Genomic DNA, 22,922 nt, shown 5'->3' on the forward strand with positions numbered 1-22,922 from the left:
TGTTCGTTGATCTGTTCGTTTATGGAACGAACAGATCCATAAACAAACTAAACTGCTGCCGGAGTTTAATCAACTCTACATTAATAGAATAATCAATAAAGAGTCCTATTTCATCTCCATAGTGTCACAAAATGCATTTCTAACAATGTAATTTCAGAATGATGAGATCTTCAGTGAAATCACATTCCAAGAAAATTATTTAATATTCTGTATTTTCTTTCCTAATAAGATTATTTTTTTCATATACTTCCCGTATTTGAAAAATGAATCACCAGCATATTTATTCATTTTCGCACAACATTCCAATTTCGAAATTGAACTGCTGGAAACATGCTGCAGGCTAAAGCCAAGTTGACTTCTGTCTCTCATCTTACTCTTCCTTTCCATCTCACCATCGTCAATTCTTCAATCATTAGATGCAATTAATTACAGGAGGAGGCAGTATGCCACAACTCGTGCAGCTCTCCAGGGCAGCTGAAAATAAAAATAAATGCTCCGCAGGATCAGAATGTAAATGGGTGCCGACTATATTTAGACGGATGCGCGCTTTTGCTGAATGCAAAATTGCTGCCAAATGAAACTGTTGCCAGCAGCAAGATGGTAAATTCGGGATCACAGAGTAACAGTGTGAAGCCGATAAAAAAAAGGAGGTCACTCTCTCAAAAGTCTCACCCACAGTGTTGATATTCTTAGAGAGCCACAAAATTGAAGTTAAAATATCTATTGGTCCTTAAAACAGCTTTATTTCAGCTGGTTGAATTATGAAATAATTTTTCGAGAGCATAGTCACAACTGAAATCAAATATATACACTATGTGTTAAAAATTAAGCCGCCTCCTGTTTTAGGTCAGTTAATTTTATGGCAGCTTAAAGCCAGGATAATGAGAATTTTAAAAAGTTATTTCAACTTCATTCAAGTTCAAAATTTGACATGCATCTTCTTAGCATTTGGTAGAATTGCCTTTGAACTGTATGATTAGGTCCAAAGTCTTTCTATATTTAGACCAAACCTCGTGTAACCAAGTCAAGTTTGTACACCATTTTACTTGCATCTTGACTTTGTTGTACTTTAACCATTTTGTCAATAATGCAACTTGTACATGTTTGAGACCACTGTTATTTTGAAGACCATATGTTCCCAAGCTTCATCTTCATAGCACATGTCTTCAGATGTTGTGCAAGTATAAAAGTCGTTCTTCTGTTCTAGAATACAGTGTGAGGGGTCAACATGCTTTTATCAGAGGTCAAAACATCGTAGTAGTACATTTTTTTCCACCCAACAAAGCCACATAGGAGAAGCACGTGATATTGTAGCGATTTGACAAGTTGCAAACATAGAACTAATAATCCCACATAATGCCTTGGAGTGGCAGGCAATCAGTAAACATTGACAGTAAAAACGGTATTAACATTGGCCTCACGTGTGTGACTGTACTTTTTTTCTGAACTCCAAGCAAGTTCAGTGCTTTTTTGAACCCCAAGGAAACCTCTCTGCTGAATTCCTAATATTATTCATAGCTGATCCTAAATTTGATGACCTGTCTTCAAAATGGAAATATAATTCAGGACAATCTGGTGACGGGAACAGAAGACAATTACGAGAACCAAGGACAGCTGAGGTTTCATCATCTTTACCTCCATTCCTGATCTGCTCACACTCATTCAGCTACACTGCCTGAATTTAAGTCTGTCTGCTGCCATTTTAAGATAAAAATTTTCATTCATATCAGGTCATCCTAGCTCCAAGTGCTCTGGGACAATATGCATCAATTTTCCAACACTCAGGATGTGGTCCATCCATGGTGACTTTAAGATGAGAGGCTGCATGATTAGGATATCAGATTATCATGCAGCTGAAACTCAGACAGCCATGTTCATTTGCAGATGGAGGTCTGAATTTGGCAACTGAAGAGCAGATGGATCAAACGATCCCTTTCAGGTTACACTACCAATGCACAGTCCATGCAGGAGTCCGCCCCATTTTTCAGCCAATAAGAACAAACCTGGTTTGATGCCAGATACCCATTTCTACTTAGAGGAAGAACTGGTAATTAGAAAATGATATTTCTGGCTCATCTGAGTCCAGGACACATTGTGAAGGTGAATAATTGATATCACTGAGTGAACGGAGGGACAGGATGTGTCAGGGCTTGAGATCTGTTAGAGGCCACTAATCAGTGTCTCACACTGGGCTCTGGGAGGAAGCCAGTTCAATGGTTCAGCTTTGAAATCTCCAGGAAAAACACACACCATCAACAGAACAAGAACTATTGTAAATATATGTGTGGAACCAATTCAAAATACCAGAATCTATATTATGAATGACTAAACATTCTCCTTTACTGTCTTACGTTACTTTCACACCACTCAAAACTCTAATGTCTCAATAAAAATCCACTTACAAGCAATGCAAAAGTTTTTTAAGTTAAAACTAAAGAAAACTCCAAGTCTTGCAAATACAAGTATGACTAGAGCATCAGCATCTCAGAGTTTAAACATCCATGATAAATTCTTATTAAGAGAGGAGCAGAGAGAAGAAACGACTCATTTTGGGAAATAACAAAACTGATTTTCAAATGCTATGTATAAAACAAGTCATACATGTCATATTAACTCAACAAAACATGGTTACAAACTTATAAAGAGCAATATTAGTTTCACAGTTTTCTAAAGGAAATGATGAGAAAAATCCCCTGGTAAATCCATTCATCCATGCATTCACCAGATCAGTTCAGAGGAAATCCACCGACTTGCATAGACTAAACAACTTGGTGTTGTAACATAAGCTTCTGGTGCATCTCTCTTCTCTGTGCAAGTCATTTTATATTTTCAAGCTTAAATTTCCTGATGGTAAAAACTAACATGAAGAGGAAATGATATAAAAACCAGAAATTCAGGAATAACCCATGTCCTCTAATAGCCAGAGGCTCATTTTGACACTTTTCTGTGACAGAAAGTCTCATCTGCCAACACAAACTAAAGTGTGGAGTGCATTTAAAACCAGAGCACCATGGACCAGCTGATATACTGTCACCATGTATCCAGAACCCTCTGAATTATCCCAGACATAAGGAAGAACTTGTATGGTCTTCTATTCAGAGGAAAAACTCTGAAGTCTCTTAACTTTACAATGTAAGTCAGAGAAAGATTCAGTTCAGTGCCTCTACATCTCCTTCCAGCCTCACTAATAGAAGCAGACTCACAGAGACTGCAGTCTACTTCCGTCTCTGCTCGTTATCCCTGATGTTCTCCGTACTGTTCATGTCCCCTGTCTCCTCTTGGCCCTGGGTATGTGGGGCTGACAGCTCTGTGGGCTCCAAGCCAGAAATGATACTGGCACGTGTGTAGGTCAGCATCTCTCTGGGGACGAAGGCAAACAGAAAATCACAACACGTTTAACAGGAGGCCGTGCCCTGGTGACTTGGCTGTACTCCAGGAGTTTGCCTCTTTTTCCTTTTTCTTCACATATGTCCCACTATAGTTTAAACCAATTGGATAAATAAAATCACTAAGGTGGACCCATAAATGCTGATAGTGTGATGCCATGTGTTGGTCTGGCATCATTTGGTTCTTGAGGGCCCCTGGTTCCTTCAGTGTAGCAGGTTTGTTGAGCTGCTCAGATTGAAAACAGCTACATCTTTATGAGACAAAAACTTAGGAAATGTACCATTTATATTCGAGTGAGCTTTTCACATCCTTTATTTTTATTTTATTTTGTAAGCGTATTATGTTGTCTAAGAATAAATGTTGTTCAGTTTCATCGCTTACGTTTAAACAATAAAATGATAAAATCACGAAAAGAACATCATGTTCGATGCTTCTAAATGACACTGAATGGAGTCGAGTTTCAGTGTGTTTAGGCGAGTTTTGACTCTTTGTAGTTCGTTACTGTCCACAGAGAAAGTTTGCGTGGCTGCCGCACAAGGTAGCGTATATTTACGCAAACTTTCACGCTACGTTCATTTTCATACGTGCCGAGTTGTGTGCAACATATGGCGATGCACATTTTTTGTGCGTACACACGCTTTATACTCGAGGCCCCAGAAGAGGAAAGTTTTCAAATCTCGACTACAGAAACAAAAAAAAACAAAAAAACGTTTCTGATCACTAAAATAGCTAAGAACCGGCAAGTTATGCTAACAAGACCACATTCTGCTATGGAGGTTGTTACTGAGGGAAAAAAATTCAAAGTTAGCAATGTTCAATTTCTAAAGCTTGCTCACTTTTGGGTAATCTGTCCCCAAAAAATATTTTTGCCATACCATAGTAAAAGTGGCGAGTGCTTATACTGACATTAAACCAGACATTAGTATTTTTTTAGTAAGTTTGCACTAGGATCATTTAGTTGGATAGAAGCTATGTATGCTCATGTCAGTTGAGAAGTTATACAGCATCAGTAAAATATTAAACTCATAGTAGGGAGATTATATACCATTTTTAAGTAATCATATTAATGCAGTAAGTTTTATCTGTAAGCTGAAAGTTGGAGGGGTTCTATACATTTTCTTCTTATTTCCAACCGTGCATCAGTCAATCCCTTCCTGCTGCGTCTGTTGCTCCCAGCAACGGCTAAAAATGCATTTTTAAAGGAAAGTTTTTCCTTCCAACAGCTGGTGCCGTTTTGCATTCAGGCAGAATTTTCTTTGAACATCAGGAAACAGAGTTTGGCTTTTTCAGCCAAGAACTGATTCAAGAACTGATTCGTTGTAATTGTAGCAATTGGTCATAACAGGAAACTAACTTTTCATCTGAGCATTCGAGCTGAATCTGTACCTGTGCATCTGTAATCTCTGTAGCATACAGTCTGAACTCCTCTTTCCTCCATTGTGATACAAACCAACAATACCACCCAGGTTTTATTTCAGTGTATCTGCTGTTCTGAACCATCCAGCTCAGGTGACATCTTTACCAGACTGCAACAATAAGCAAGATAAGCATGAAGGAAGTGCAGAAAGAAAATGTGTATCTACATTTTATTTCAACATCTCCTAAATATCCGCCACCACTTTTGCATGTTCTTCTCATTTGTTCTTTTCAAACCTCAATTGCCTCAGTTAGGGCCAAAGGCCACCAGAAAAAGACCGGGCAAAAACAGACGCAATACATGGTCGTTTCAAGACGAAAACCACTGCTAAGCAAAAAGATCATTAAGGCCCATCTCAATTTTTCAACCATGAATTCTGCTGTTGACCAAAAAATCCTGAAGGAGAAGGTCTGGCCATTTGGTCTTGTCCTTAAGCTGAAAAAAATGTGGGTTCTGCAGAAGGGCAATGATCCAAAACAAACCAGCAAGTCCACCTCTGGATGGCTGAAGAAAAACAAAAAGATTTTGGAGTGGTCAAGTCAAAAGCCTTAGCTGAATGCTATCAAGATGCTGAGGCACGACCATAAACAAGTTGTTCATGTTCAAAAACTATCCAGTGTGGCTGAATTACACCAATCCTGCAAAGATGAATGGACCAAGACTCCTCCATGATACTGTAAAGAACTGGTTGCAAGTTACTGCAAACGCTCGATTGCAGTTGATGCAGCCAAGAATGGCCCAACCAGTTAGTATGTTCACTTGTTCACACAGGATCATAAAAGGGGGTTTTCTCTATTAATAATGTTCTGAAACATTGATGTGTGCCAAGTTAAACAATGCAGTTTGATACCATGCAGTTTTATAACTGCATGGTAACATTTCTCTTATGTTGTAAATTTGCCAAACTCTACAGTATTCTATATGTATTTTTTTACCTTTCTGTGAATCACTTATTTGACATAATACTGTTACAATTTAATTATTCCACATGTGACAAACTATTTTATTTCCAATAGCTGCCATAAATCTTAATTATGATATTTAAAGCAATATGGCTGTTATTAAATACTCCAGTATAACCTAACACATGACAGGCTCTTAAATTTTTGCAGTTTAAAAAAAAAAAGGCTTTTAAAATGTAGACCCGTTTATGGTATGTATACCATAAACGGGTCTATGCATGTGAATTTGTAACAATCCTCGACATCGTAAATTAGTTCACTGCAAGTAATACAGAATGGGGAAAAGGATGGGGAAATAAAAAAAAAATCTATAAATTAGATATATTTTCAAAACAGTACGCATCAGCAGACTTGCAGTCATTTTAAGTCTAAATAAACCACAGCACAGAAAGGCGTTCAAGGCTTCAACAGAACAGTGGGATTAGCTCCGGATTTTGCCGCTCTATCAGAGGGCCCCGACTTTTTGTAAGCGACAGATCAAAGAAATCAGAAGCAAAGCATCAGCAATGACTCAGATTAAAACCTCACTCGCTTTGCTTTTTCTCTCCAGGCAGCGACAACTTTATTCCAATGTGTTCCAGAAAGAGAAAAGGCCCCTGCAGTCTTTGGAGTGCAAATATCAAACCAGCATCAAAGTGAAATGTGAAGCTGCTTATTCTGAGTCACCAAAATAAAATAAAAAAAAAATACAGAGTGGGATATCCACTTCTGAAAGCTCAAATCTAACTGGGGAGTCTCAAGAGTTGCCCTCATTGGATTTTGTGCACAAACTTGACAAATTCCAAAAAAAAAAAAAAAAAACTTTCAGATCAGCAGTGAGATTCCACTAAAAGCCCGTGTCACCAGCAGAGAGCAGAGCCGCACTGATTTCCCCCCTGCGAGCAGATTCTGTAACAAATACAAATTAATTTCACAAGAGTGAATAATCAGTTCGCTCGCCCATTTGCATTTCAAGTAACTGCAGCAGTTCCCCTGGGAACATTGAGAATGTATGATTATTAATAACGCTCTCAGGAGGGAATATGTAAAGAGTTTGGGGGAGATAAATGTACCTCTTAAAAGTGGGGTTTTGATCAGAAAGGTCTCTGGTAGCTGTGCCCTACATACTGTTAAATCAGAGAGGGAGCACACCTATCCACTTGAAGGTTGGCCTAACTTAGCTGACCGCCAGCTGCATACTTTCTTTTCCCAACATGACGACCGCTGCTGCATGGCTTTTACGCTACATTCCCTGTCCTCTCACCCCCAACCCCTCCTTTAATTCCTACTTTCTGGCTCTTCTCTTCCCCTCCTATCTTTTTTTTTTGGGGGGGGCGGGGGGGTTCTCTGGGGGCTGTGCAAAGAAGCAGTATAATCTTGGTGCATGCAGACAACAAGAATATTCTGCAGAGGGCGAAGTGCTGGATCACTAAAGCGACGACCCAAAAAAAAAGAAAAGAAAAAGGAAATCACCAAGTGCCTGGTGATTTTTTTTTAAGCAGAAATGAACAGAAGCAAGTATGAACCGATGAATAGATGGATGAGGCATACCTGGCTCCTGGTCCCGGGCAGGTTGGTGTCCCCTTCTGGCCGAGATTCTACATGGCAGTGGTGTGTTTGTGTCTGCACAGTAGTATGTGATGGAGGAAAGAGAGCGGAGTGAGTGCACGGTGCAGTGTAGAGGATTGGAGGCAGGGTATTCAGTGTGTGCTAAGACAGTGCCTATGCATCTCCCTCCCTCTCTCTCTGCGAGTATAATCCGTTCCACAGTCTACGGGGACGAGCTGAAAATGAACCAGCTCTATCTCTCCCTCCACTTCCCTCTCGCGCTGTATCTCCACTCTGCACATGTGCCCCAAGCAGAATTAGCCTCCCCAAACCTCCACCTTGCAGAAGATAGAAACCAGAGCTGCAGAGAGCGGTTCTCCCTTTAACGAGAGCTACCACAGTTTTCCCTCCTCTTCCACTGTGGCGCTAATGAAACCATTGTGTGCACTTGTGTCGCAGTGACTCCTCTGAGTAATCACACAACCTGTACCATTTTGCAAGTTTCCTCATATTAACTAAGGATGTGAGGAAACCTGTGTTTTCAGTGCTGACACCATGTTTTAGTCATGCCTGTTTGCGCAGCGACTTCGTCGACATTTGAAGTTTTGTGCTCTCGTTTCTGGCAACGCTTTCCAAAGCGCTATGCAAATGTTCAGAGTGACTCAGACAATCCTTCATCCCATCTGGAAACGTCTGGCAGCGTATCTGAGGAGGCTGTGTGCTGCATGTGCTAAGAGACAGAAGGACTGCTTATAGTTGCCAACCTTATGTAATAATCTCATTTCTGACATTTTATACATTGTCACATAGACTCCGCAGTTTATCTCATTTAGGAAGCAAATTAGAAAGCATAAGGTAATCTCAGCATAGTGGGGTGTGTGGAAGAAAAGCAGTAATTCTTTAAGCTGAACTGGAAATAAACAGTTTGGTTTTTTTGTTTTATGGATGAGGAATAAATCCCACACACCATTTATGACTTGTCACATAGTCGCTTGATATGCATTCCTGTCCATCCACTTATCAATTTCTGCTCATCAGAGATCAGGTTGCATGGGAACAAGTCCCAGAGCAAAACCCAGATATCTCTCCCTGAAGTGAAACACTACTTCTGAGGGATTTCAAGGAGTTCCAAGAACAAAAGCGAAATGTACGTATTCTAGCACGTTTTATTTGTGCCCCAGAGCTCACCTCCCATTAAAATAGCCTTAAAAGATGCATCCTGATAACATCAACTTCTTTATCCATTATGTCAACTTTTACAGTCCATACTTTCAACTCATCTTCAGCTGCATTTTCATTAAGCATAAAAATTGCACAAATTGAAAGTGCAAAAATACTTGATAGAAAAACCAATATTTAAAAAACTCACTTTTCTCAATAAAAAGTTTATTTTAACCGCATCAAAAAATATGCATTTCACAACACTGCAAGGGCAGCACTTATTGCATCATACGATCCACACACCATTTATGAGTATCATCCGGCTGTTCAACAGCCAGATGTTACTACTAGCATTATTTTTTTCCTAAGTCTCCCATTGGTTTTAAAGCTAATTTTCATTAATAGTAGTAATCATTTAACTGCATTTTGTATCTAATGATGCTATTTTTGACAAATTTAGGTTGACGTAATTCCTATAGGGGTAACAAAAAAAAGCAACAAGTAGTAATATGTCAGGGTGTAATTACTTGTTTGAATGTTCACATAAAAAAAATTAAAATAAAATACAGACCCTCTGTCATACTTTCTATATCCTGGAATTTTTGTCATCAGCAAATTCACCTTCCTGCCAGAAATCAGTCGATCCTCTTTGCTACTCGTCCTCCAGGTGTATTTTACTCTCACAACCAGAGCAAACAGCAGCACACAGAACAACTGCTGTTTGGTTACGTTCTCCCTCCATCCATACGTCTCTCACTTTATAGCATGTGTCTGTGCATGTTAAGACCAATTTCCTCTTTCTCTGCTCCCACTCAAACACTCCAGAGTCCCATTTTAGCTCGAGTGTTTCCCCCACCCTCCCACTCCTCTGTGTATCCATGATGCTACGATGCACCAACGACAACACACACTCTCCTCCCTGTGATGGCTGTAGGCTGGAAACTCAAGCTTGCTGGATTATGAGTGTGTCAAATTGGCAGAATGTATTAGCATCACACTGATCACAGTCACATTTCCCCTCACTGGTCAATTATAAAGATAGATAGCAGAATATATATATATATATATAAATAAACAGCCTGAAACGGCGCCTGGACCCATTTTCTGCTTAGTGGACAGAGCAGGAAAAAAAAAGAGGGGTGGGAGGGTAGAAGGAAATAAGAACAAGTGATGTTGTGATAGGAAGAAAATGCTACTTTCAACGCAGCTACAATCAGATTGTGTAGACAGAGATGGAAGGAAGAGGAAGAAAAAAAGCCCATATTGTTGCAGAAAGCCTCTGATAGGCTGAGGGCGGGTAGGGTGGGGGCTCGAGTGGCAGAAATATGGAGGATAGGCAAGACATGTCACCCTTATGAAATCCTTGTTTAAAGGCTGCAGAGAAAAGTGGGAGCTGCACAAAGAAATGACATCCAACACCATATGAAGGCACAGTATGTGTGTGGTTTGTAGTCTGACAAATCCTAAGATTTGACTGTTTGCAGATTTCATGGCAGCGGATTATAGGCATGTTTTCCCAACACTCTGTGTTTGCAGACATTTCTTCTTCCCCGTCTTTCAGCGTCGTGACAACATTCTGATCCAATAGGATTCATTTCAAAGCATCGAACAGTGTTATACAACTAATTTATCAGCTGCCTGATAACATGAGGCCACTATAGAAATGAACCGCTGCAGGTATCAATATATTTGAGTCAAGTGTCTCCCTATGATGGGAATTTATTAATAGAAATGAACATACAAGTAGACAGACTGGTCTGAATGAAGCATATCAACTGAAATTAGAAATGCATCCTTTGTTGCTCCCCAGAAGTTTCCAAAATTCTTCCAAAATATGGAATTAAGTTGGCTTTGTCCAAAACATGGTGTATCATAGTTCATATGCATCAGTGCACACCAAATGCAACCGAGTTCTATTTACTGCATTTGTCATTTTATGTGCTCCTGTCTTTTATAGTGCATGTCTGTTAGGATCGAGGGTGTGGAATTCAGTGTTTCAAATCCATTACTTTAGCAGTGACGTTGGTGTCTACTTCATTCCTGTAGTTAAGGATCAACTGATCTCCTGAAAAAAATGATCAGATGATTAGCTCAATTAATCAGAAAGTAGCTTAAGTTTTCCTTCAATCCTTTCCTTTCGTGCTATAACCTTATTCTAAAGTAAGGAAACCTTGGTGTCACTAAAAGCCTGCAGCTATAAGCCATTTTACTGCACTCCACAGTCACTTTACTGCCTTGGTGAGGGACTCTAAAAATGCTTTTCAGGTGAATCGGTAGAGTTCTGTTGCCACTAAGATCCAGTACGTACAGCAGTGAGGTAATGGACCATGGATGCATTTAGCCATTACACACACCAACACGCCAGGCTGCACTTCTCCTTTACAGGACTTTTGTGTAAAAGGCTAAAACAAGCTGCAACCAGACTGACAAACCAGAGATGCAAAAATAAAAATCAATGAAAGATGGCAACATAATTTATTTCTATAATAAATTACATTCAGGGTCTCATCTTGTATCTTGCCGTTCCATAATCAAATTGGAAGAATGTTCACAACATGACTCTCCAGTGTGTTTAAGGCTGAATAACATTTCCGAGGATTATCCATGCTACTGCGCCACTCCTGTGCCTCCCTCCTGTCCTATAGCATTTATTTCAGCAGTGCTTAAAATATTCAAAAGGGAAATAAGAAAATCTTTAAAAATATATACGTATACATCTACAACCAGGTTCCTACTGAATTCTTGTAGGTAGACGAGCACAAGTCTTAATATTCCTATCCATACAACAGTGAACAGGGGTATTAATTGCAAGATTGCTTACCACGAAATGTAACAAAATAAAAACCTAGTCCTGAATCCAACTGAAAATGCTGACTTGAGAGGTTGCAGGATACATTAAAGCTGGAAAAAGTTCTTATGTGATTTATCTAGTGTCTTATATTTTTAACATATAAACCTGGCTTCTTGACAGGGGTGTATAGATTGGCTGTATCTACTTATATGCAAGCTTAAGGTTTGAGTTGACTGTACTAAATTATATTTAAGAGGGAATCAGACTTTAGGGAATCCAGAATATTGGACTATATGACTGAATTATTTTGGTTTAGTATTTTTTTTAGTTACATTGCAGATAATCAGATCTAAAATAAGTTTGTTTTTTGTGTATAGTGAATTGGACATAAAACATGTTAACATTGTTAACATTTTAAATTGTACTGAATTCATACTGCATTTGGACCGCGGTAGGACATTCTGCCTCTTTGCCAAAACTGATAGCACAGCTAAAAATATCACAAACTGCTTTGAGCACAAAACAGAACAATCACCTTCAGCATTTTCTATATTTGTAAGCAACTGCAAGGAAAGTCGACGTCCAGTTTACTTAAGGAATCTGCTGATCAGTAAAACTAATCACTTAATATCTTACAGGAAGTAAGCTGAGCAACTTCCTGTTTGTGCTACACAGCTGGACAAAAAAAAAAGCTCAGAGTAAGATAAAGATTAACTTGTTAGTAAAAAAAACAACAAAATCAAACCTTGAGGCATGTAGCTGAAATAAAACCAGCATGAAATTCCCCAATTTGCAGATGTAACTGTAGAAAATGGCTACTTCACCATTTCAAGATAACTTCAATAATTAAATATGAACCACAAGCATTACTGTTTAGGATAATGTTACTTACCACAAAGTACAACAGATCCTCACCTTTTTAATGCAACTTGTGCTAGAATTACCAAGAGGAAAGGCATCTAACTTCATAAAAAGAAATCCCAGACAGTGAATTAAACTTCTGAACTGAACAAAAACAACAGAACAATAAAATGCACAATTACTTTCTTCCACTTCTCAAACTGCTGTAACCCCAGAGACAAATCGGTCAGGGGGAAAAACTGCTGACTTCTGACATTTACACTCAACCAGTATAAACTAACAGAGCAGTTATTTGTATCTTTTAAGTAAGAATATTTGTCAAGCTGGGAACAAGTCTAGCTTTTTCCCCCTCAATAGTTAATTGTAGTTAGTTTTGAAGTAACAAATGTTTTGTAAAGTGAATTTGTTCTCGATAACGTCAAGACAAAGTTAATTTAGCCCAACCTGAAAATAAGAAATTGTCTATTGTGTGCCTGTCAGTAAACTTATTATTTCTATCGATGGGGAGTGGAGGGGAATCACGATCATGTAAATTAAAACAAATAAATGTAGGGAAATGTGTTAATTACATCAGCAACATCACAATCATGTAGCTTCAGATCATTTTTATGGGGCTGAAATTTGTTCTGTAATGTAGAATATTAAATGGTTAAACTGGGGTAATTGATCTTAGACTCAGAAATGCGAGATATAGAGATCCTGCAGGTGGTTTTGTTTTTTTTATGCAATGCAACTGTCTGCATAGATGTAAATTACCCTTGAATCTGCTTTCAGAAAATAAAGCAGAGCAGGATCACCTTTTGTATTTTCGGTTTGCACAAGCACCTAAAGGAGTAGGAGACCATATCCACTTTAAAAAAGGAGTATGCTAACCATTCTAATCCCTTTATAAGTTATAATGGTCATGCTCCTTAGCAGAGTTGAAGGACTTTCTGCTTATGCAAAGTTAAAGATTTACATTTTTTTTTTAAATAAAACGGTCAATCCAAGTGCTGAAAAAGTCAAAGTGAAGATCATTATTCATGACATGCAGCTGAGGCTGCAACACTCATCTTACTTCACTTTGGCATAAGTCATCTCATAAATGAAACATTTACAGCAAGAATTGGTGTTTACAACGTTTCATCGTTCACCGAAAAGAAACTACGTTTAAAAACACTCACACTTGACATTAAAAACTGAAGAAAAAGAAAACTGATAATGAAACAGGTTCTGAGGATTTTAAGGTAACTGAGAAACTTTGTTCTTTACCTGAAGGAGTAACATTTAACAGCATGAAAAAGGTTTGAAACCTGAAAGAATGAAGTCGGGCATCTAAAACAGCACCAGTGATCTGCAACATCACATTCTACATTTTCCTTATTTTAACATACTTGATATTTCTTAAAATACAATTTGCAATGTATTTCACTTCATGACATTATGACAAAGGAAATATGAAACTGTGAAACCTGGCATCGTGTTCCCTTGAGGGAACTTATTAATCATGGATTATCTTTATTGATTTACTCCATGCAGATAGAAAAGTGAATGTTTTTAACTACGTTCACTTTAGTGAACTTAGCTATAGGCTTTGGGAAACAAGACAGAACATAAAAATATGAACAAAGAAGCAGAAAGCATGATTGATCAACTTTTCTTGTCGTTTTACTTTTGAACCTTTGGGAAAAGAGCTTTCTGAAGGACTACAGCTAATTACATCTTAATTCATAAGCAATATCTAAGTTGAAGAGAAATGTTAGTGAAACTTGTTAGTACTTACAGTTGAAACCAGAAGTTTACATAAAACCAAATAAAATGTTTTTTTTTCGTAATTTAAAGTTGTTTTAAGTGACTCAGATTTATCAGTTATTTTATATTTGCTAAATACCACGAGACAATTTGTTAGAAATTTATTAATATCAAATTTAGAAGTTCACTTGTCCTGAATAAATGTGTCCACACCTTGTCAATTTCCCCAGAGTTTTAAATAGGGTTGTCAAAAAAATATCTTGATATAATTCACACTAGAAAAAGGGACTTATACAAAGATACTCGCTGTCAAAGTCAATATAAACTGACCCATCCAAATTGTTGCACTTCCTCCAACAACAGCGTTGCAATAAGCCTAAGTGAAACCCATCCCCTGTAATACATTCATTTCTCATTTCCATAATTTCCACATCACTTCTTCTTTTCAGACACTCTGCTACTCCAAAGAACGGACCCTTCATCTGAGCCCTGTCATTTGTTCCTTCCCTCTAATCACCAGAGGAGCAACTTGTCGCATGCTGTTTACTGTCAATTTAATCGATAGTGTTGTGGAGCAGTTCGTTTTCTTTTTAAGGATCACAGTGAAAGCTTATGCCACGTGATCAGGCATAGATCTAAGCCATTACAGCATGCGTGCTGCGCTCATCCACCTACAGTATATACCTGTCACTTGGTGAAAAGAAGATCTGGTTAAGAAAAAAAATGAAATGGGAGATCCCAAACTATGAAGCAAGACGGAACTTTACAGATCCAATACTGCTGGTCATCAAGGACTCAACCACTGCACAGTGCTGGAAAAACAGGTGATGCAATGCAGCAGGAAACATTCTCAAGTGTTGCTTGCTTCATATGGTGTGGTTTTGTTTATTTCATTTTTGAAGATGTCAGTATGGGTTGAAGATTATTGCCTATGATTTAATGTCAAATTTCTGAAGATATTTTCATCGTTTCAAGACGGCAAATTACTGTAATTATACATCTTAACTATACTCTGCGAAAAACAATCTGTATTTCAGTTTAAATTCAACACTTCTTTGAAAGCATTTGGGGAAGAGCATTAAATAAACAAAAATGTTCAGCTGTGATCAACATGTCTTAGATGGCAGCAACCCATTTCATCTGAACCAAGGTAGCGAGTGGCTTCTTCTTTAATTCATGTGAGGCTTTTGAGCAATGATCAAACATTAAATGTCGACGCCAGGATTCATTTGGCTCAAACTGTCAAAGATTGCTTCAGGAAGAATCACACATTTGCCCTGACCTTAAAACCTCAAGAGAATTTTTGGGTCGGTCCTGAAGATTTTAATCACAGAAGCCTGATTTTCAAAAGATTAGTAGAAAATCTTGTCAAAAAGATTCGTGGAATTCAAGATGCAAATAAATGTAGAGACGAGGGATTTCCTGATCCAATCCCCGACATTGGATTGAGGTCAAGATCAAGGCATTTTTAACTGATGCATATCAAAGTTTTTGATTAAAACTTAACTCCTGATTGGTGCTTCATCTATAACTTTATGTCAGCCACAATTTGCTGCCAGGTTTTAAAAATCAAGCTCTGGTTTTGTGTCCACAGTCTGAAAAGACTATTTTAGATAATGATAATTTTATGAATCTAATGAGTTTATATTTTCCTTAAAAAAGTGGTTTTCCTCCATAATGACATCTGCACTGAAAGTTGGTTATAGACTTTGTGATGTTTATTTTATCAGAAATTGCTTTAGGATGGGATTATAAAACTTAAATGTAAACTAAAACTTGATTAAAAACAGAAGATATTTCCACATACAACTTTTTTCTTAAAACTATGTTGTTGGGACGAAGATAAATAGAATGATTTAGCTACTAACAGGAGCCCATGTTTTCAACAAACCCAAAACCAATAAGACCACAATGATCTTTAGTTAAGATTAAGTTACACTGTCATCCCAACATTCATCACAATGTTTGCATATCCCAAATCTTCCTCATCTTTTGCACAAACAAATTTAGTTTACAAAGGCAGCAAGTTGTACATAATTAACTAAAACCACAATGTGTTTCAGGCCAACAGACCAGATGATAAAGCATAATGAGAAAATCTGCAATTAAGAAGACAATCTGGGTGTAAAGAATGGCACAGGATGATTTATTTGAGTCAATATTTCAATGTCTGCTCAGATCACCTTCCAGTATGTAGTCTCTGTTACCATTACAGTTTCCAGGGGAACAAAAGCAATTTTTTTTTTTATATCACATAATCCGATTTCTTGGAATAGACCTGAAGCTTCAAGATACTTCTTTCACATACAAGAAAGAGCCACCACTAACAAAACCCAAAATTGCTTCATAATACCGTTTCATCCCATAAATACGTGTTTGAATATAAACGTAAACAGAAAAGGTCAACAAGTATAATCACTTTTGCAAGCCACTGTAGCAGTAGAGAGACTCTGTCACACTTCCAGTCTATTTGGAGGTAACTGGTTTAAAAACAGGAGCCCTAATCCTTGAATTACAATCCTGGTGATTTAGCAAATAGGATTTGGCTTTCAGGAAGAGAGTTTGTGGTTTCCACAAATGTAAAATACACACTGAAGGTGTTTATTTACACAAAGTCTTTACCTGCAGAAGTATGTCAGGGCAGAATATTTTCTGCTTCCTGAGGCTTGGTGACATTAATGCCATCTGAAGGTTGCCCTCTATTGGAGTAAAAAATATCTTAAAATGTAAAAAAATAAGAAACCAAAAGAAAAACAATCATCCACTCTAAATAAAATGTGAAGTTAAACATCTCAGAACAGTGAAAGTACCTCGATATGCGGCAACAGTAGAAAGACCTTGAAGTAACCTCGCACACTTCAAAATGCACATTCCCGAGACAATTCCCAACACCTCCCTTCACAGACTGATGGCTGCAACAAAGCCTATGAAAGGTTTTTGCCTTCTGTGGTGGAGAAAAACATGTTTATAAATGTCCCAGAAACTTCTTTCACAGGACTACAAAAGAATGATGAAAATGACGGCGAATTGCCGAGCGCCTGTACGAAAAGAAACCTCCTGCTCCCAGACTTACCCACAGCCAACTGAAATGTGGAAATCTGAACGCTGCAGCCTGAAACGTTGATTGGCTCGGGGAGACAACGTGCTGGGAATCTTCAAAACAATATTCACAACAGGGAACTTCAGATCTGCTTCAAAGAAACCTTTTAAGTGCGACTCAGACAAAGAAAAGAAACAGATTTTTCTCAACACGAAGTCAACAGGATTTCCAGGCTGCAGCAAAAACCTCATTACAGCATGATTGGGACCAAGATTTTAATTTTGAAAAGGCTAAGTGAAATAACATAGTTGACACAGTCGTCTTTTTTTTTCATGGTGGACCAAAATGGATTATTTCTCTCTCATTCATCCGATATCTACTAGTCTTGGGTTGTGACTTTTTTTTTTCTTCAAATAATTAGATCATGATTCCCATCCATTTCTAGACAACTATTGGTTCTGTGATCCTTTCAAATTCCCAACACCACTGGATAATTTTGGATCAGATCTTCTATAAACACATTATACTTCAGTGTTGTGTTGTGAAGAGGTGAAATGCTGTATGGATAATTTTCTTTTGCAGGTCAGATATGCTCATTTCACTCAGCACAACTGCAGTGCTATTCTGTGCAATTGCCCAGTAGCATGAACACCCAGCACTGAGCAGAAGAGATCAGCAATAAAGAAATATATATGCATTGTGAATGTCTCTGTCTGGTTATTAACATTATCTACGCAATTAAGCATGATTAAGTCAAATGGATTGGAGCTTTTGCACATTAACATAAGCAGGTGAAATGCCACGTCAAGCCTGCATCTTAATGGTAAACAAGGGAAAACAAACATAACCTAGACTCCTGAATGCAAACATAACCCTGTAGTGCATTCAGGAGTCTTTTTTTAAAGAGGTCCTACAGTCGGCTGCTCACACATGGCAGTGGAGCAGCAGCACTTTATACTTAACCCTTACAGAGCATCTAAAGATATTTTATTCACCTGGATTGGAGTACGGCTACACTTTAGAGCACTTTGAAATACATTGTTACAAAAAAAGCAGACAGTCAACCAGTGCAACTACTAAACTCTACTGATGCGTGCAGCATACAGACACAAAACATACAGTCCTCATACAAAGCAATTTGGAAGTTGTTGTGACTTCTGATTTAAAAGAAAAAAACAATCTTAAGACAATGTGCCAGAAACAAATGCTAATTTTTATTCACCCAGTAGTATTAGGAAAACATTGGTCAGTTACCACAAATATCTTGGTATTCGACAATGATCTTAGTATTGTGCGAGACTTTTGATGCCCACAAATGATGGCTAACAGAATGACAAATCAATGCTTTCAACTCACATCCCTGTTAACCATAAACCCTCAATACATCTTCCACACCATAGGATTCTTTCATTGTTCTTAGTTCAATTCCCTTTAATAAAACATCCTAAGATACATGAATGCCTCAATTTAAAGCCACAGTTCAGTTAACTAGATGTTACCAATTTTTATTTTTTATACAGGGTTGTGAAGAAGCGTCCCGCCCCCCTTCTTTACTTCTTATATATATTTTTTTGCTTTTTCAGAAAAAAATATATAGGAAGTGTGCAAACACTTTCATACCACTTTACATTCACCAAAGCAGTTTTTAAAACTATTGAAGCCATTAAATTGCAAGAAAATCCTTTCAGAAATCCTGCTGACACTATTGTAAAGGAGTTCAAGGCTGAATGACTCTCTCCCTAAATAGCTTTTGGCAAAAAAAAAAAAAAGCACAGAGTTCAAAAAAGGGAAGCCCAATAAGGACCTAATGTGTGCTAAATTATGCAGATGCATCTTTATTATTATTAATTTGCTGTACTTCATTTATGATTTCTATTATCTACTCATTCCTCACGATAAACCACACTAATGACAATAAATCACATTTCAGACAAAAAAACATTCGAATGCATCTGACCTGGTTTGCATCAGTCCAGCATGATTAGTCAAGCATAATTACCGTGCATGTTTTTATTCATGCATATTAACAAAAAGTTTCCTTTTATGCAAATAACCATTGTTAATGCAGGAGTTTTCAGTGAGTGTCAGAATCCTGCCAAAAGGCACACATTGGCAGATCACTGGTCAGCAATATTCAATAGCGTCCATTAAAAAATAAAACAGGATCAGCTACTACTTAAGCTGAATCATTACAGAAAGAGTTTGCTTTCTTCTCACCACTGCATATATTTCCTCATACAAGATGAAAAGCATTAAGAAAGTACAAAAGATTTATGAGATTGGAAGACGCTGCATTTTTCGTAGGGAAGCCGCTTTTCTCCAAGTTTTTGCTTCCACAATTTAGTAGACTAATGATATCTTCTGAATCCAAAAACAAAACGTCTCTCCTTGGCACCAAAGGCTTAGAATAGGCATGCCTAAGATAAAAGGAAAAGATGCAACATTGAGAACTCAGACATTAAATTAAAAAAAAAAGATATTCCAGAATCAGTTCTCCCCAGCCAGTGGCGACTGCATCAATCAGTCCCATAAACTCGGCATCATTTACTCAGCAGTTTCCTCGGTCTGCCATTCATCTTTCATCTTTCCTTCCAGATGTTTGATCAGGCTGACATGGGAAAACCACTGCTCCTCGGCTCTCTTGACAGATCCTCTAACAAGTCACTCTTCCTTTGCTTCTGCTCCTCAGTCACTGGAGATTTGTGAAAGCTTTGTTAACCGCCACCTCCTGCTCGTCCGCCCCTCACACACACCCTCCAGGGAAGGTAAGGAGGGTGCCGCCGTGTCAAGGAGCTGACATGACTCATGCACTCATGAGGCAGAAAGAGATAAGTTTGAAATGTTCAAGAGAAGTGGCTGTTTAAACCACAAGCTTCATATTTAATCCTCTCAGCGATTTCTGAGCGAAAGAGAATGTAAAATGTGACGGCTCTGATATCGACAATGCTGAATTTTACAACAAATGCATTTTTAAACACCATATCCACCAATACTTCTGAGAGATAAGACCCTTCATCTTCTGACAGATTTGTGCAGCGAGCAGGGAAGGGGTGGAGGGTATCATGTAAATCAGCGCTGATTAAAGATAGTGTTTGGCCTCCATTTTAGCCTCAGCCAGCCCTAAAATCAGCGGCAGCACCAGCTCGACTGCTCATGCATTATAATTAAATTTAAATCGCTAAGATAAGGATCGTTTTTCTGGGAGATTAAACCACACGACTGATAATACCTCAACCTACAGGGAAGGCTTCTTCTCCTTCCATCTGAAGATAGTTTTCAATTACACCCAATGTACAAGTGAGCGCCACGTTTATTGGCACCCATGTAAAAGGTGTTTTTTGCAATTAATATTGCAAAAAAATTTATTTACAGTACAAGCTATGCAAGAATAATGATTTATAGTGACAATCATTTTTAACTGATGTTTGCAAACTCTAAAAACTGATTAAGCCTTTTGCTGCATATGACTTTGAAAATTTTTTCACTGTTAGTTCCATGGGCTTGTTAATGAATATCTATATATTTGAATATGATTAAAGAATAATTTGAGCTATTCAGCAATAAAAATAAATAAATAAATAAATAAATAAATAAATAAAAATGACAGTATCTACATGAACACTAACATGCAGTCACAGTGATGTAATACATCACTGGAAAAAGGCTGCAAGGAATTTTGAATTTTAGTCACTTTCAGGCCTAAATATTGATGAATATTTGCTCACATTTTATCCATTAAAAGTAATCTGAAGTGAAATGTGTGGCTATTAAACAGCTGAAGCTTGAAACTGGGTCATCGAAGGGGAAAAAAATCATCACAAACACACCAGCACATTCACATCAGAACAGTTCAAAAAGAAAAGGACCAAGGTGATACACTTCTTCCATTCTGTGGTGGGGCATTAAGAGAGTCGTGCCTAAACAAAATCTGAAAACCTTAACATGAAGCATTAATTTATTGCTGTGGCTGTGCAGTAAAATCTGAGAAAAGACCAAACAGCAGTTCATGCATGCATGCATTTGAATTTTGCACATAAAATACAAGAATACACTAAATCTAATAAAACCATTTTTGAGGAAATATATTTTCTTTCCGTGTTTGCATTTTTTCCGACTGCCTACAAAAGTGTGCCTCTGTATTTCTAAACCGCAGCAGTAATACTCAGCCATCTCTAGCTGCAGCATTTTCCATCTCTTCCTGTCTAACCAACAGCAGCCTTTAGAAAAATCCATCAATAGCTCCCTTTCACACTAGCCCAGATGTCGACTCAGAGAGCCAGAACATCAACAGTCTCCCATCCACACAGGCAGTAAACAGGCTCTCCAGACACAACCCACACCACCACTCACACCCCCGTCCTCACATACTCAGTCCTGATGATATCCGCTCTGAAACGCATTTTATAGACACTTTGCCAGCATTTCAGGTAGACTGCAGTACTTTAAAACTGATTAGAGTGGAGTAACTCAGCTTCATCCTCATCCAAAGCAGTGGAGGAAGAAAAAGAACTTGCTATAAGATTCTGCCCTAATTTTTAAATTCATGCACTGCAGAGTGCCCTGCTGCAGATGATTCTACTACAAAGATACTTTCACTCAGCAAAGTCACATTGAATTAACCCTCAGAATACATGCAAAGGTGTCTGGCAAGCATAGACAACGGCGTGCTAAATAGGAGGAACAGTGGTTAACAGAGGTAGTTTCCCAGCACGTCAAAGAAAGGCACTCAAGTTAGAAATACCTGCAACTACAGAATGGACGGAGAGAGAGGGGACATGCCTGGGAAGGAGGAATTGCCCATTCTCCGCCTTGATAAAACAGTTTACTGTCCTTTACCGCACCGCCAGTTTATCTTCTTTTTTCCTTACAACGCCTAATATCCTGTCCATGCACTCCTCTACTGTTGTTCCTTCTTACTCTGTTTCTTCTCTTGGTCCAGGCTTATCCCTTTCCTCTGAGAGCATCCATATCCCAGCTTCTGGCGCAGCTTTGTCAGCATGTGTGAAGCGCTCGGCAGGACGGGGATGCTCCGTCTGTGATGGGGATGAGAGCACGCTGGAGTGCAGAGGCGCTTTTAACCATGTCTTACCATGGCCACTGAATAAACTCATCTTTTATGAATGCACAGCCCTCCCCGTTCCGATTCTCTTAAAGGGCCTGCGCCTCCTCCCTGCTGCCTTTGATCTTGTCATTACACAGATTGGATTTAACTCTTGTTCTCAAAGGTTTTGTTAGGAAAACACACTGCAGCATGTATTCGGGGCATCGTTATTTGGACTTGTTGCCTTTTTTGCGATTTATTTAATTATAAAAGGAAGTCCACACGGGGAAAAAAAAAAAGATGCAGATGTTTCTTGCGTACAAATGCGAATCTAATGACGGTAATAAATTACTAATTCCATGGTACCTTTAATGGTGCTGACTGTGCACGTGTGATGAAACACTGCAGACTAAGCTAATCTCCAATAGGGTGCGCGTCTGCCTGCTTCAAAAAGAAACTGTTGAAAGTAATTTCTGCCCTAGCGCCGACTGTAATTTAATCCAGAGTTGAAGGCCATGAATTAATGACACACAGAGGGCTTGTCACGATGACTGTTCAGGGTCAGAGGAGCTGTATGTCGTCCACACCATGACACCTGGTAATGAGATCTACAGGGGCAGAGGTAAGGAATCATTCGGTCACAGTTTATTTTAGAAAAGAATTCTGACCCATCTACAAGATTCTTGTTAAAAAATAAATAAAAAATACAAGGTTCCTACAAAATAATATCCAGAGAACTTAAAAAGGTAAAATGGACAGATAGAAAAAAGATTTGTATCTGCTCGAAAGATGGGCGGACGTAAAAAGGAACAACAGGACAGATGATTAGTCATAATCAACTAAATAAATGATTAAAAGGTGAATTTATTTCAGTAAAATGTGGGTTTAGTGAAAAGTATGTCAATTACCTGCTTAAAGATCATTTTTAAAAGGTACTTTCAATCAAACAAGCCTCACTGGAACACCCAATTTTTTTTTAAATATGACTTGATAGAAGGATGAAC

At 38.2% G+C, this 22,922-nt stretch overlaps 1 protein-coding gene across 9 annotated transcripts in view; it reads right to left on the reverse strand.

The window, feature by feature from the left end:
• Positions 1-22,230, reverse strand: part of LOC103481608 (SRC kinase signaling inhibitor 1) — a 100,532-nt gene extending 78,302 nt beyond the window's left edge. Inside the window, exons 1-2 of one of the 9 annotated variants that reach the window (XM_081600962.1) lie at positions 7,297-7,386; positions 3,204-3,360 (exon numbers count right to left, since the gene is read on the reverse strand). Coding sequence is in view for 7 of the 9 variants with exons in the window: in XM_081600963.1 (XP_081457089.1) it covers positions 21,795-21,876 (82 nt within the window). In the remaining 2 variants the exon portion in view is untranslated. Of the gene's footprint in view, positions 1-3,203; positions 3,361-7,296; positions 7,387-21,618 lie in introns of those variants that run through there. The other 8 variants (XM_081600963.1, XM_017310820.2, XM_017310821.2 and 5 more) reach the window with 8 other exon arrangements.
• Between the last annotated feature and the right edge of the window lie 692 nt (positions 22,231-22,922).

The sequence above is a fragment of the Poecilia reticulata genome, chromosome 19 (assembly GCF_904066995.2).
Source record: "Poecilia reticulata chromosome 19, P_reticulata-male-v2, whole genome shotgun sequence".
Taxonomy (NCBI): domain Eukaryota; kingdom Metazoa; phylum Chordata; class Actinopteri; order Cyprinodontiformes; family Poeciliidae; genus Poecilia; species Poecilia reticulata.